This window comes from Chiloscyllium punctatum, chromosome 8, assembly GCF_047496795.1.
Source record: "Chiloscyllium punctatum isolate Juve2018m chromosome 8, sChiPun1.3, whole genome shotgun sequence".
Classification (NCBI taxonomy): Eukaryota; Metazoa; Chordata; class Chondrichthyes; order Orectolobiformes; family Hemiscylliidae; genus Chiloscyllium; species Chiloscyllium punctatum.
In genome coordinates this window covers 126,960,474-126,976,211 of record NC_092746.1, presented here as the reverse complement: position 1 = coordinate 126,976,211, position 15,738 = coordinate 126,960,474, and the positions used below count along the sequence as shown (strand labels likewise).

The 15,738-nt window shown below is 41.3% G+C and overlaps 1 protein-coding gene across 4 annotated transcripts in view; it reads right to left on the bottom strand.

The window, feature by feature from the left end:
* The window catches only part of adck5 (aarF domain containing kinase 5), a 136,713-nt gene that overhangs the window by 35,347 nt on the left and 85,628 nt on the right, over positions 1 to 15,738 (bottom strand). For all 4 annotated transcript variants that reach the window (XM_072576447.1, XM_072576448.1, XM_072576450.1 and 1 more), the window contains one exon: positions 7,694 to 7,825. In XM_072576447.1, coding sequence (XP_072432548.1) covers positions 7,694 to 7,825 — 132 coding nt within the window. The remainder of the gene's footprint in view (positions 1 to 7,693; positions 7,826 to 15,738) is intronic.

Sequence of the window (15,738 nt, the reverse complement as noted above, 5' to 3'; positions counted from 1 at the left end):
GTGGTGAAAATAGAGTCCTTAAATATTTTTGAGGCAGATTTTGAAGAGATTCCTGGTAAACAAGGGGGTTTAACGGTCACAGAGGTAGATGGGAACATAGAGAAATCAGGTCAACCACAATCTTACTGAAGGGCAAAGCAGGCTCTGTACTTGACTAACTTCCTCCTGCTTTAACCTGTATATATGAGAGTTTATGGAATTCTTTTACAGTAGCAAAAGGCAGGGTTTGATTAGGAGTAGTCAGCATGGCTTTGTGAGTGAGAGATAATGCCTCACACATTCTGTTAAGTTCTTTGATGAAGTGACCAGAAAGGTTGATAAGGGCAGGGCAGGAGATGCAGTCTAGATGGATTTCAGCAAGGCCTTTGATAAGGTTCCACATGGTAGGCTGCTCTTAAAGGTTAGATCACATGGAATCCAGGGCGAGCTGGCAAATTGGATACAAAATTGGCTTGATGGTGGGAAACAGAGGGTAACAGTGGAAGACTGGAGGCCTGTGACTAGTGGAGTGCCCCAGGGGTCAGTGCTAGGCCCATTGCTGTTTGTTATCTATATCAATGATTTGGATGAGAATATAAAAGGCATGATTAATAAGTTTGCAGATGACACTAAAATAGTTAGTATTGTGGACAGCAAGGAAGGTTATCAGAAATTGCAGCAGGACCTCGATCAGCTAGGGAAGTGGGCCGAGAAATGGCAGAATATACAGAAAAACCTTGATTATCCGAATGACATGGACAGGGAGTATTTTGTTTGGATCACAGGAGGAGGATATGGGCAAAGTGTAGGGAAATGGGGCTAGTCTAGATGGAGATTTTGGGCGTCCAAAGGCCCTGTCTTTTCCTGGAGCAATATATTGCAGAACGGTCTGAGGATCTAAAAGTGAGCAAATGAGGCAGGATTAATAGCAGTCCTATAGTTTGGAGGATAGCTAATTTAATCTCTCTATCTAAAAGGTGGCAGAGTGAAAGCGAGGAACAAGCAGTCAGTTTGACATCAGCAGTGGAGAAAATGCTAGAGTCCATTCTAAAAAAATGTAATAGTTCATCACTTGAAAAAGAAGAGTCAGCATGGAATCACAAAAAAAATTGCCTGTCACATCTACTGGAAGTCTGAGCAATGGAAGTCTGAGCAATGGAAGTCTGAGCAATGGAAGTCTGAGCAATGGAAGTCTGAGCAATGGAAGTCTGAGCAATGGAAGTCTGAGCAATGGAAGTCTGAGCAATGGAAGTCATGGAGCTGATGATGGGGGGGTCCATGGATGTGCTTTTTAATTAGAGTTTCTGACAAAGTCCCATTAACTTAGCATGTAAAGTTAAAGCACATGAGATCGGAGGTAGTGCATTGATATGGATACAAAACTAGCTTGCAGACAGGAAGCAAGGAGTAGGAACAGACAGGTCTTTTTCTGAATGGCAGACAGTAACTAGTGGGATACTGAGGACTCAGTGATAGGACCTGAGCTATATTCACAATATATATTAATGATGGAACTAAATGTCAAACTCAAATTTGCAGAAGACAAAGCTGGGTGGGTGATAGGTGGGAATTCAGCAGAGATGCTTCATTATGATTGGGACCAATTAAAGTAATGGCCTAGTGTATAAAAGGTGTAGTGTAATGTGGATAAATAGGTGCATAGGAATAGCAGCAGCTCATTCATTCCCTCACCCACTTGTTCAGCCACTCAATGAGATCATGGCTGGTTTGTTACCCAAATTCATACAACAGCTTTGGCCCATATCTTTTAATTTATTTGCTTAACAAAAAATGATTTATCTCAGATTTAATAAAAGTTAACAGCGGAATCCGTTTGCTTTTGGTGGAAAAGAACTTCAAATCTCTAACTGGGGCGCATAGTCTAAAAATTGGGACCAGACTATTAGGGTGAGATATTAGCACAGTTCTACAGACAAAGAGTGGTTGACAATCTCCAAACAATGAAAATAGTTTATCGACCCTGTCTTTTCCGGTTAATATCTAGGAGACTTCAATCAGATCACTGCTATCTACTTGGGGAGCAAAAACAGAAAGGTGGATTATGATCTGAATGGCTATAAATTGAGAGGGGAATGTACAAATGAGATCCAGGTGTTTCTTACAATGGTCACTGAATATAAGCATATTAGATGCAGCAGGCAGTGTAGAAGGCAAATGGTACGTTCACCTTTGCAGTGAGAGGATTTGAGGACAGAAGCAGGAATATCTTACTGCAATTACACAGGACCACAATGAAACCACAGCTGGAATAGTGTAGCTTTGATCTCCTGATCTGAAGAAGGTAATTTCTTTGTTATAAATGAAGTGCTGCAAATGTTTACCAAACTGTTTCCTGGGATGGTACAATTGACTTATGAGAGGTTAGATCGGTTCAGATTGTATTCGCAGAGGTCAGAAGAATGAGGGGGATCTCTCATAGAAGCCTATAAAATTCTAAAAAAAAAGGGTGAGACAAGGTGAATGTAGGAAGAATGCTCCTGATGGTGTGGCATCCAAAACCAGGGTCACAGTCTAAGGGTTTGGGGTAGACTATTTAGGACTGAAATGAAGAAATTTCTTTATCCACACAGAGTGGCAAGCCTGTGGAATTCACTACACACAAAGTAGTTGAGGCCAAAATATGGTGTGTTTTTGAGAAACCAGCAAAGAACAACCAAACAATTGGTAAAGGGTGTGTGTGGGGGGGGGGGGGGGGGGAGAAAGAGGAGAGAACAAGGAGGTAACCAGCCAAGAATGTGAGAACAGATTTTAAACACTTGTAAAAGCGGTTTAAAATGTGGATTCGCTCAAGAAAATGTTGATCTCTGGGAAACAACAGAAGAGAAATCATTAACTGGAATGAAGAAATAGCAGACACACTGAATGTCTCCACAAATTACACATCAGAAAGAGGCACTATGCAAGGGGCTATTAATTGTGAGAAATTCAAAAATAATAAATTCCAGCAGAGAAACAACTTTGGAAAAACATTTAGAACTAAAATCCAACATATCCTCAAATTAAGACAATGAAGTGTGGATGCTGAAAATCTGAAACAAAACAAATTTCTGGAGAAACTCAGGTCTGCCAACGTCAGTGGAGAGAAAGCAGAGTTAACATTTCAGGTCCAGTGACTCTTTAAAAACAGGATCTAAGGAATCACTTGTACTGTGATTTTCAATTTATCCGGTAAAGGCAATATAGTTTTATAAAATGTAAATTGTGCTATATAAATAGTTTTCTTTTTACTTAAGAACTAGGAGAAGTAGGAGGCCATCTGGCCCTTTGAGCCAGCTCAGTCATTCAATAAGATCATTGATTTTTTGAGGTCTCAGCTCCTCTTACCCACCCTCTCACCATAACCCTTAATTTTTTTAAATATTAAAGGAATTATGTCCTAGATTTAAAAACAGGGAATTCCACAGATTCACAATCATTTGGGGCTAGCCCTCTTATTCTAGTTTCACCTTCCAGTGAAACATCCTCTCGCTTCTGTCTTATCTATTCTCTTCATAATTTTACCTCTTTCTATAAGAACCCCCCCTCCCCTCATTCTTCTAAATTCCAATGAATATATACTCAGTCTACCCTCATAAGCCAACCGTCTCAACTCCGGAAATCAACCTAGTGAATATCCTTTGCACCCCCTCCAATGTACATCCTTTCTCAAGTAAAGAGACCAAAACAGCACACAGTATTCCAGGTGTGGCCTCACCAGCACCCTACATAGCTGGAACATAAACTTGCTGCTTTTAAACTCAATCCGTTTAGCAATGAAGGACAAAATTGCTTTCGCCTTCTTAATTATCTGTTGCACCTGAAGACAACCTTTTGTGATACATGCATAAGGACACCCAGGTCCCTCTGCACAGCAGCATGCGGCAATATTTGACCATTCAAATAATAGTCCTTTTTACTGTTATTCCTTCCAAAATGAACGGGTTCACATTTATCAAAACTGTACTCCATCTTCAGACCTTTTCCCACCCATTTAAACTACCTATATCCCTCTGCAATCTCTCACTCTGCACACTTTGCTCTACCACTAGTCTAATTGTCATCCGCAAACTTTGATACACTACACGTGGTCCCCAACTCCAAATCATCAATGTAAGTTGTAAACAATTGAGGTCCCAATACTGATGGGCACGACTAGGCACTGATGGCCATACCAGAAAAGCACTCATTTATTCCCACTCTTTGCTTCCTGTTAATTAATCTAATCTCTCTGCATGCTAACACATTACCCGTACAGCGGCACACTGGCTCAGCAGTCTCAAAGCGCCTGGGAACAGAGTTCGATTATAGTTTTGGGCGACTGTGTGGAGTTTACACACTCTCCGGTGTCTGCTTGGGTTTCCTCTGGGTGCTCTGGCTGCCTTCCACAATCCAAAGATGTGCTGTTAGGTGTATTGGCCATACTAAATTGCCCATAGTTTTCAGGGATGTGTAGGATAGATGCATTAGTCAGGGGAAATGTACAGTAATAGGGGTAGGAAAATGCGTTTGGGTGGGATACTCTTCAGAGGTGCTGTGTGAATCAATTGGGCCAAATGGCCTGTTTCTACACAGTTTCTTCGATTCTATGTAGTGCCGTGCACCTTTATCTTATGCATGAGCCTTTTGTGTGGTACCTTGTCAAATGCATTTTGGAAATCTAGATGCACAACATATACTGGGTCGCCAGTGTCCACTGCGTTCATAATGTCTTTTTAGAATTCCAGAAAATTAATTAAATATGACCTGCCTGTCATGATCCCATGCTGCAACTGCCCAACGGGACAATTTCTATCCAGATGTCTTGCTATTTCTTCCTTGCGGATAGGATTCAAGTGCAGAAGTTAAGCTAACCAACCTATAATTCTTCATCTTTTGTTAACCTGTTTTTAAACATTAGCATCACATGTACTGTTTTCCAATCTGCTGGAACTGCCCCACAGTCCACCGAATTTTGGAAAATTACCACAAGCGTATTTGCTATTTCTCCTGCCATCTCTTTTAGTACCCTGGGATGCATCCCATCTGGGCCAGGAGACTTGTCTATCCTTAGCTCCATTAAGCTTTCCCATCACTACCTCTTTCATGATAATGATCGTTTTTAAGTCCTCACCTACCTCAGTCCCCTGGTCATCAATTACTGGCATGTTGTTTGTGTCCTCCACTGTGAAGACCAACAAAATATCTGTTCAATGCCTTGACTATTTCCTCATTTCCCATTATTAAATCCCCCTTCTCATCCTCTACAGGATGAATTTTTACCTTAGCCACTCTTTCATTTTACATATGAAGGACGTAAGTGGCAGGTAGATAAAGAGAAACCAGCAGATGTAACATATTTCAGTTTCCAAATGCATTCATCAAGATGCCACACAAAACAAAAGGCAAAATAAGGGCTCTCAGAATTGGGGGTAACATATCAGCATGGATAGAGGAGCAGTTAATAGGAAACAGAAAATAGCAGTGAACAGATTATTTTCAAGTTGACAGACTGTTACTCATGGAGTGATTCAAGGATCAGTGCTGGGGCCTCATGTCAGTGTCTTAGTTTATATTGATGACTTAAGATACATTACTGTCAGTCTTCTTTTCTAAGTTAGCAGATGAGATAAAGTTAGGTGGGAATGTAGGCTGCAATGACATAGGTTGAAATGAAGTACAGATAGGTTACGTGAACATGCAACAAGGTGGCAGATTAGTACAATATGGGGACAAGAGGTTATTTACTTCGGTAGTAAAAAACGAAATGCATGACTTTTTTTAAAAAAAGGGACAGGAAACGCAAAAACATTTGTGTATCTTGAGGAATTAATGTACCTTATAAAAGGAACAGAAAATTAACATTCAGAAATAAGCAAGCAATTAGAATGGCAAATTGACCTTTATTGGAAAACGATTGGAGTATAACAATAAAGAAATCTTGCTACTGTTATACAGAGCTCTGGCGAGCCCACACCTAGAATACTGTACAGTTTTGGCTTATGGTGGAGACAGTGCAACAACGGTTCGTTAGAGTAGTTCTCCAGATGAAAGGTTTTCCTATAATGGAAGGCGGAGTGATTAGAACATAGCCCAGGACAGACCCTTTGGCCCTCAATGTTGCGCTGACCTGTGAACTATTCTTAGCTCATCCCCCTACACTATCCCATCATCATTCATGTGCTTATCCAAAGATTGTTTAAATCTCCCTAATGTGGCTGAATTAACTACATTAACAGGTAGGGTATTCCATACCCTTACCACACTCTGAGTAAAGAACCCACCTCTAACATCTGTCTTAAATCTATCAACCCTCAATTTGTAGTTATGCCCCCTCGTACAAGCTGATGTTATCATCTGAGGAAAAAGACTTTCACTAGTCCAAAACGTCGATTTTACTGCTCCTCGGATGCTGCCTGAACTGCTGTGCTCTTCCAGCACCACTAATCCAAAAGACTTTCACTGTCTACCCTATCTAATCCTCTGAACATCTTGTATGTCTCTATCAAATCCCCTCTTAGCCTTCTTCTTTCCATTGAGAACAGACCCAAGTGTCTCAGCCTGTCCTCATAAGACCTTCCCTCCAGACCAGACAACATCCTGGTAAGTCTCCTCTGCACCTATTCCAGTGCTTTCACACCCTTCCTGAAATATGGCGACCAGATCTGTACACAATATTCTAAGTGTGGCCGCAACATTTAAAAGGCATTTGGATAGATATATGAATAGAAAGGGTTTGAAGGAATGAGTTGGGTGCTGGCAGGTGGGACTAGATTGGGTTGGGATATCTGGTCGGCATGGACCGGTTGGACCGAAGGGTCTGTTTCCATGCTGTACATCTCTATGTGTCTTTCTCGCTCGCGAGCTCACACAGACACACACACACACACACACACACGCACACAGTGACAAGGTAAAACGGGGGATGTGGGTAATTGGTGGTGAGATCATTTAGGATCGAGTTAAGGAGAAATTTCTTAATTCAAAGGGTCGTGAATTTTTGAAATTCTCTCTGAGCATCGTAGATGCTCCATAGTTGAGTTTATTGTAACTAAGATAGAATTTTGACCTCTAAAGGTTCAAAGTATATTGGGAGTGGGTGGGAATGAGGAATTAAGGCTAATTATAGTTATCATACGTTCTTAGAAATTCATTCCAGGCAGTTATGATGGGAAATAAATAGTTTTGCAAGAGTAGCATTTTCCAGAACCAAAGTCAAATTCCAGATGCATCGTTGACAAAAGACTTAATTCATATTCTACCATTATACTATTTTAGAGATTTTGCAACCCAAACAGACTTTTATAGCACCCTCAGAGCTTCCATTTTTGCCAGTGGACACAAACAAAGAATAATCTGGTAAGCAGCAAAATCCACGTAAAATAAATGTTATAGGCCCTACTTGCCTCATTTCCAATAATGTTTGGTTGGCAAACCTGAATAAATAGGTGAATGCTTTTCGATCCAGTTTCAAGGTAATGGAGTATTCTTGAATGGAAATTAAAGTGATTTTGCAGCATTCAAAACTAAGCCAACAATGGCAACTTCTTTAAGTTTTAATTACAGAAACAGGCTGAGAAGGATATGGACCAAGTGCAGGGAAATGGGGTTAGATTGGATGAACATTTTGGTCGGCATGGACCAGTTTGGTTCAAAGGGCCTGTCTCCATGCTGTAGGACTCTATGACTCTATACATTTTAACACACAGCCAGAACATACTCCTTCCTTTTGCCTCACCTTACTGGTCTGCTCCCAGTATACTTTAGGAATGACAATAAATTTGAAATGCTTGAGATCTTCTGCACATCGTTCTGCATTACGACCTTCATTCTCAAAGTCCAGTTCCTGGGCCAGCGTTCCCTTCAGGTCCTACCAAACAAAGTATAAAGTGGGAAAATGTTGAGATATATTATATTGTAGGTCTCTTTACTAAGCTACTCACAAGTGCTTCATTCATAACTCCTTTACTAACCAATTCACAAGTAAACACTGCATTTCTGTTTCATTCATAACTCTCTATGATAACATGGCTTCATTGATTCATAAAACTGTGGTTTGACCAGTTAAAATAACCATTTCAACCCATTACTGCTTTTTACATCTTCAATCCTTATACAAGCAGTGTTTAGGCCTATTTACCTCTGAATAAGTGTAACATATTCAAAGCAATACCATCTCAGAGCAATACCAACATTAATCAGCCCTTACCAACCATCTCTCGGACCTGAATAGATTACAAAACACCAGTTTCCCCAATTAGTATGTACTTGTCAAATACCTATTAATTGGGCTGCTATCCCTTTAAGAAACTAACTGTCAAAACAGTGCTTCTGTGAAATCACATGAATGAATGAAACTCACACCAGCAAATAGTAAACAAATCTCTCAACCCAACTGTGGTAATCATTTTTTTTTAAACTAAATACAGGCATAATTTCTAACTCATCTACAACATAGCGGCCTAATATTTTTACTAACATTTACTAACTTAAAAGACAAAAGGACCAACGCCTCTTAATGATACAAGTCAACCAGGCAGATACTCTTAATCCCAACTCCTATCTCCACAGGACCAAAGCCCCTCAAACTTTTGTGTACTGTAAATAAAACAATGTAACACCATAGTGATGGAATTTTCATATGCAAGAACTGTATTTTAGGATTCTATTGTCACCGCAAACTTGTAAAACCGTAGTTGCCAAATAAAGAGGCTATTGTCACCACTCACTGATTTTGGTTGTTATTTGAATGTAATTCAACAACTTAGCATATGTGGATGTACCTATTACAGAAGGTGCAAAACTTTACCTACTCTTAAGGCAGGGCAGGTAACTAGGGTGTCAGTGGGGGAGCATTTTGGGGCCAGTGACCATAATTCTATTAGATTTAAAATAGTGATGGAAAAGGATAGACCAGATCTAAAAGTTGAAGTTTTAAATTGGAAGAAGGTGAATTTTGACGGTATGACTATGACTATAACTTTTGAAAGCTGATTGAGGGCAGATATTCACAGGGAAAAGGGAAGCTGGAAAATGGGAAGCCTTCAGAAATGAGAAAACGAGAATGCAGAGACAGTATATCCCAGTTAGGGTGAAAGGAAAGGCTGGTAGGTATAGGGAATGCTGGATGACTAAAGAAATTGAGGGTTTGGTTAAGAGAAACAAGAAAGCATATGTCAGGTATAGACAGGGTAGATCAAGTGAATCCTTAGAAGAGTATAAAGGAAGCAGGACTATACTTAAGAGGAAAATCAGGAGGGCAAAATGGGGACATGAGATAGTTTTGGCAACTAAGGTCAAGGAGAATCCAAAGGGTTTTTACAAACACATTAAGGACAAAAGGGTAACTAGGGAGGGAATAGAGCCTCTCAAAGATCAGCAAGGAGCCACAGAAGATGGGGCAGATACTAAATGAGTATTTTGCATCAGAATTTACTGTGGAAAAGGATATGGAACATATAGAATGTAGGGAAATAGATTGTGACATCTTACATACTGCAGAGGAGGAATTGCTGGTTGAAACACATAAAAGTGGATAAATCCCCAGGACCTGATCAGGCATACCCTTTAACTGTGGGAAGCTATGGAAGTGATTGCTGGACCCTTGCTGAGATATTTGTATCATCAATAGTCACAGGTGAGGGGCTGGAAGACTGGAGGTTGGCTAACATGGTGTGATTATTTAAGCAGAGTGGTAAGGACAAGCCAGGGAACTACAGACCAGTGAGCCTGATGTCGGTAGTGGGCAAGTTATTGGAGGGAATCCTGAAGGACAGGATGTACAAGTGTTTGGAAAGGCAAGGACTAATTAGGAATAGTTAACATGTCTTTGTGCATGGGAAATCATGTCTCACAAACTTGGACTGAGTTTTCTGAAGAAGTAACAAAGAGGATTGATGAGGGCAAAGCAGTGGATGTGATTTATATGGATTTCAGTAAGGCGTTTGACAAGGTTCCCCATGGGAGACTGGCGAGCAAGATCAGATCTCATGGAATACAGGGAGAACTAGCCATTTTGATGCAGAACTGGTTCAAAGATAGAAGACAGAGGGTGGTGGTGGTGGAGAGTTGTTTTTCAGACTGGAGGCCTGTGACCAGTGGAGTGCCACAAGGATCGGTGCTGGGTCCACTACTTTTCATCATCATTTATATAAATGATTTGATGTGAGCATAAGAGGTACAGTTAGTAAGTTTGCAATGACATCAAAATTGGACAGCAAAGAAGGTTACCTCAAATTACAACTAGACCTTGATCAGATGGGCCAATGAACTGAGAAGTGGCAAATGGAGTTTAAATTAGATAACTGAGAGGTGCTGCATTTTGGGAAAGCAAATCTTAGCAGGACTTATACACTTAATGGTAAGGTCCTGGGGAGTATTGCTGAACAAAGAGACCTTGGAGTGCATGTTCTTAGCTCCTTGAAAGTGGAGTCACAGGTAGATAGGATAGGATAGTGAAGGCGGCGTATGGTATGCTTTCCTTTATTGGTCAAAGTATTGAGTACAGAAGTTGGGAGGTCATGTTGCAGCTGTAGAGGACATTGGTTCGGCCACTTTTGGAATATGGTGTGCAATTCTGGATTCCTTTGTATCGGAATTATATTGTGAAACTTGAAAGGGTTTGGAAAACATTTACAAGGATGTTGCCAGGGTTGGAGGATTTGAGCTATAAGGAGAGGTTGAATAGGCTGGGGTTGTTTTCCCTGGAGCGTCGGAGGCTGAGGGGTGAACTTAAAAGGTTTATAAAATCATGAGAGGCATGGATAGGATAAATCAACAAAGTCTTTTCCCTGGGGTTGGGGAATCCAGAGCTAGAGGACATCGATTTAGGGTGAGGGGGAAAAGAGACTTAAGGTGCAACGTTTTCACACAGAGGGTGGTACATGTATGGAATGAGCTGCCAGAGGAAGTGGTGGAGGCTAGTACAATTGCAACATTTAAAAGGCATCTGGATGCGTAAACGAATAGGAAGGGTTTGGAGGGATATGGGCCAGCTGCTGGCAGGTGGGACTAGATTAGGTTGGCATATCTGGTCGGCACAGACGAGTTGGACCAAAGGGTCTGTTTCCATGCTGTACATCTTTGACTGTATGACTCTAAATCTCTCAACTCAGCTGTGGTAATCAGTTTAATATTCTTTACTCTTTTATTAAGTACAGGTATGATTTCTAACTTAATTAGACCAAATAGGCCTAGTATTTTTACTAACATTTACTAACTTAAAAGACAAAAGAATTTACACCTCAATTATGCAAGCAGACCAGACAGGCACTCTTAATCCCATCAGAAGTAACAGCCACAGATGTTTAGCCCAGCTGTCTCCCAGGACCGAAGCCCCTCAAACCATTTTGTACTTATAGATAAAACAATGTAACACCATAGTGATGGAATTTTAATATATCTAAGAACTGTATTTTGGGATTCTATCACCGCCTCAAACTCATGCAACTGTGGTTGCCAAATAAAGAGGCTATTTTTGCCACTCACTGGTTTCGGCCATTATTTGAACCCGATCTCACAATGTGACATTGTCCATTTTGGCAGGACGAACAGAGAAATATATTATATACATGGTTACAGATTGAAGACCTCTAACACAAAGTGATATGGGTGGCCGAGTTTATGAATTGTAAAAGGTTAACTTGTAGATGCAGAAAGTAATTGGGAAATCCAACAAAATGTTATTTTAGAGGGTAACTGAAAATAGAAGTTAGGATTTTATGCTTTGGTTATAATGGTATTGGTGAGATGACATCATTGAGTCAGAGAGATGTACTCCAGGGAAGCAAACCCTTCAGTACAACCCGTCCATGCCGACCAAATATTCTAAAATAATCTCGTCCCATGTGCCAGCATTTGATCCATATCCCTCTAAACCCTTCCTATTCATATACCCATCCAGTTGCTTCTTAAATATTGTAATTGTACCAGCCTCCAGTATTTCCTCTGGCAGCGCATTCCATGCATGCATCACCCTCTGAAAATAGAAGTTGCACTTAAAGTACTGTGTCCAGTGCTTGTCTCCTTATTGAAGGAAAGCGGTAATCAAAGTGCTTCAGAGGTTGGCTACGAAAATTGGAATAGGCAGGTTATCTATGATAAAAGGCTGCAGTTTAGAGTTGAAGAGGACCTGAATGAAACATATTGAGTCTAAAGATCTTGACCGTGTGCACATGGAGAGGAGGCTTTTTCTTGAGAGAGAATCTGGAATAGGAGTCATCGACTTAAGACAGAAATAAAGAAAAAATGTTTCTCTCACAATTTAGAATCCTTGGAATTCTTTCTTAAAAGGCCAAGTGTTGAGTACTTAAACATAAGCAAGCCTAGTCTGTGATTTTTTTAAAAAAAGGCAAAGTGATAAGCAAATGGGTAAAGTGTCATTTGAGATAGGCAGGAATGCCAAATAATGAGATAGCTTTGGCAAATAGGGTTAAGGAGAATTCAAAAGGGATCCTATAAATACATTGAGGTCAAAAAAACACTGGGGTGAGAATAGGGCCCCTTAAAGATCAGCAAGGCCACTTATATGTGGAACCACAAGAGATGGCAGAGATACTAAACAAGTTTTTTTGCATCAGCATTTACTGTGGAGAAGGAAGTGAAAGACACAGAACATGGGGAAATAAATAGCAACATCTTGAAAAATGTCCATATGATAGAGGCAGTGGTGCGTGTTGCCTTAAACACAAATGCCTGGGACATCAGGTGTATCCTGGAATTCTGTTGGAAGCTAGGGAAGAGGTTGCTGGGCCCCTTGCTCAAAGTTTTTTTAAATCAACAGCCACTGGGGAGGCGCCAGAGGACTGGAGGTTGGCTAATATGGTGTCACTATTTTAAAAAGGTGGTAAGGAAAAGCCAGAGACCTATAGACCGATGAGGCTAACATTGGTGGTGGGCAAGTTGTTGAGGGATAGGATTTGCACATATTTGGAAAGCCAAGGACTGATTAGACATAGTCAACATGGGTTTGTACATTCTGGATTAGTGGTGCTGGCAGAGCACAGCAGTTCAGGAAGCATGGCAAACTGTGTTTCACAAACTTGACTGAAGTTGTTGAGGTGGGTACATTAATAACATTTAAAAGACATTTGGACAAATACATGGATAAGAAATGATTTAGAGGTGCCGGTGTTGGACTGAGGTATACAAAGTTAAAAAATCACACCACGCCAAGTTGTAGTCCAGCAGATTTATTTAGGAGCACTGCTCCTTCATCAGGTGGTTGTGGAGTATAAGATCGTAGCACACAGAGTTTCTAGCAAATTCTGTGCTGTGTCCTACGACTTTTGCAATAAATTCTGTATCCTACGATCTTATACTCCACAACCACCTAATGAAGAAGCAGCACTCAAAGCTAACGCTTCCAAACAAACCTGTTGGACTATAACCTGGTGTTGTGCGATTGTTAACCATGGATAAGGGCCACATGCAGGGAAATGGGATTAGGGTGGATGGACATTTTTGATTGACACAGACCAGTTTGGGCCTAAGGGCCTGTCTCCATGCTGTCAGAGTCGATTTTTGAAGTAGTAACAAAGAGGATTGATGAGGGCAGAGCAGTGGATGTGATCTATATGGACTTCAGTAAGGTGTTCAACAAGGTTCCCCATGGGAGACTGGTTAGCATGATTAGATCACATGGAATACAGGGAGAACAAGCCATTTGGACACAGAAGTGACTCAAAGGTCAAAGACAGAAGTGGTGGTAGAGGGTTGCTTTTCAGACTGGAGGCTTGTACCAGCCATGTACCACAAGGATCGATGTTGGGACCACTGGCTTTTGTCATTTATATTAATGATTTAGTTGTGAACATAATTAGTAAGTTTGTGGATGACACCAAAATTGGAAGTGCAGTGGACAGCAAAAGGTGGTTACTTCAGAGTACAAAGGGATCTCGATCAGATGGGCCAATGGGCTAAGGAGTGGTAGATGGAATTTAATTAGGAGGTGCTGCATTTTGGAAAGGCAAATCCAGGGCAGGACTTATACACAATGGTAAGGTCCTGGAGAGAAATGCTGAACAAAGAGTCCTTGGAGTACAGGTTCATATTTCTGCGAAAGTAGAGTCGCAGGTAGATAGGATAGCGAAGGAGGCGTTTGGTATGCTTTTCCTTATTGGTCAGGGCATCGAGTATAGGAGTTGGGAGGTCATATTACAGCTGTACAGGACACTGATTAGGCCACTCTTGGAATACCGTGTGCAATTCTACTCTCCCTCCTATACGAAGGATGTTGTGAAACTTGAAAGGACTCAGTAAAAATTAACATGGATGTTGCTAGGCTTGGAGGGTTTTAGCTATTGGGAGAGGTTGAAAAGGCTGGAGCTATTTTCCCTGGAGCATTGGAGACTGACGTGTGACCTTATGGAAGTTTATGAAATCATGACAGGCGTGGATAGGGTAAATGGTCAAAGTCTTTTCCCAGAGATTGGGGCAGGGATCCAAAATTAGAGGTCATAGGTTTGAGGTGACAGGAGAAAGATTTAGAAGGTACCTAAGGGGCAACTTTTTCATACAGAGAATGGTGAGTGTATGGAACGAGCTGCCAAAGGAAGTGGTGGAGGCTGGTACAACTACAACAACATTTAAAAAACAGCTGGATGGCTCTAGGTATAGGAAGGGTTTGGAGGGATATTAGCCAGGTGCTGGCAGATGGGATTAGGTTGGGGTGGAATATTTGTTCAGCATGGATAAGATGGACCAAAGGGTCCGATTCCGTGCTGTATATCTCTAGTAGTTCAAGAATGATCTCGTTGAACTGCGCAGCAGGTTTGTAGAGCGGTTCTTGATTCTCCTGTGGAGAATGCTATATGCAGGAATATGCCCTAATACTCATGGTCAACATGCATAGGAATTGGAGCAAGTCATTCAGTCCCTCCGGCATGCAGCCAGGTCATTGCTGATCATTGTACTGCATCACTCCCAATTCATAATGTTTACACTGGGGGAGAATGTGGAAGAATCCAAAGCAAATTAGAAAACACAACATCCAGTGAGTAATTGCCTGGTCTGACAAGAGGCAGTGGATAATTGGGGCTCCTTCTGGGGTAGGTGGGACCTCTACAAACAAGATGGTCTTCATCTGAACCAGAGGGGTACCAAAATCCTTGGGGGGGGGGGGGGGGGAGGAGAATTCACTAAGGCTATTGGGGTGGATTTAAACTAATCCAGCAGGGGATGGGAACCAAAATTGTAGTTGAGAGTAGGGAGATCCAAAATCAAGTATCAGGGACACAAGATGGCACCAGCAAGCAAGAAGTTGGTTAGAAGTGTGTTACTTCAACGCCAGGAGCATCCAGAATAAGGTGACTGAACTTGCAGAATGGGTTGGTACCTGGGAATTTGATGTTGTGGCAATTTCGGAGACATGGATAGAGCAGAGACAGGAATGATTGTTGCAGGTTCCAGAATTTAGATGTTACAGTAAGAACAGAGAAGATGGTAAATAAAGGTGGGGGTGGCATTGTTGGTCAAGGACAGTATCATGGGGAACTTCAACTTTCCAAATATTGACTGGGAACACTATAGTATGACTACTATAGATGGGTCAATTTTTGTCCAGTGTTTGCAGGAGGGCTTGCTGACACAATATGCAGACAGGCCAACAAGGGGAGAAGCCACATTAGATTTGGTACTGGGTAATGAGCCCAGCTAGGTGTTAGACTTGGAAGTAGGTGAGCATTCTGGTGATAGCGATCACAATTCCGTTATGTTTACTTTAGTGATAGAAAGGGATAGGTGTATACCACTGGGCAAGAGTTACAGCTAGGAGAAAGGCAATTA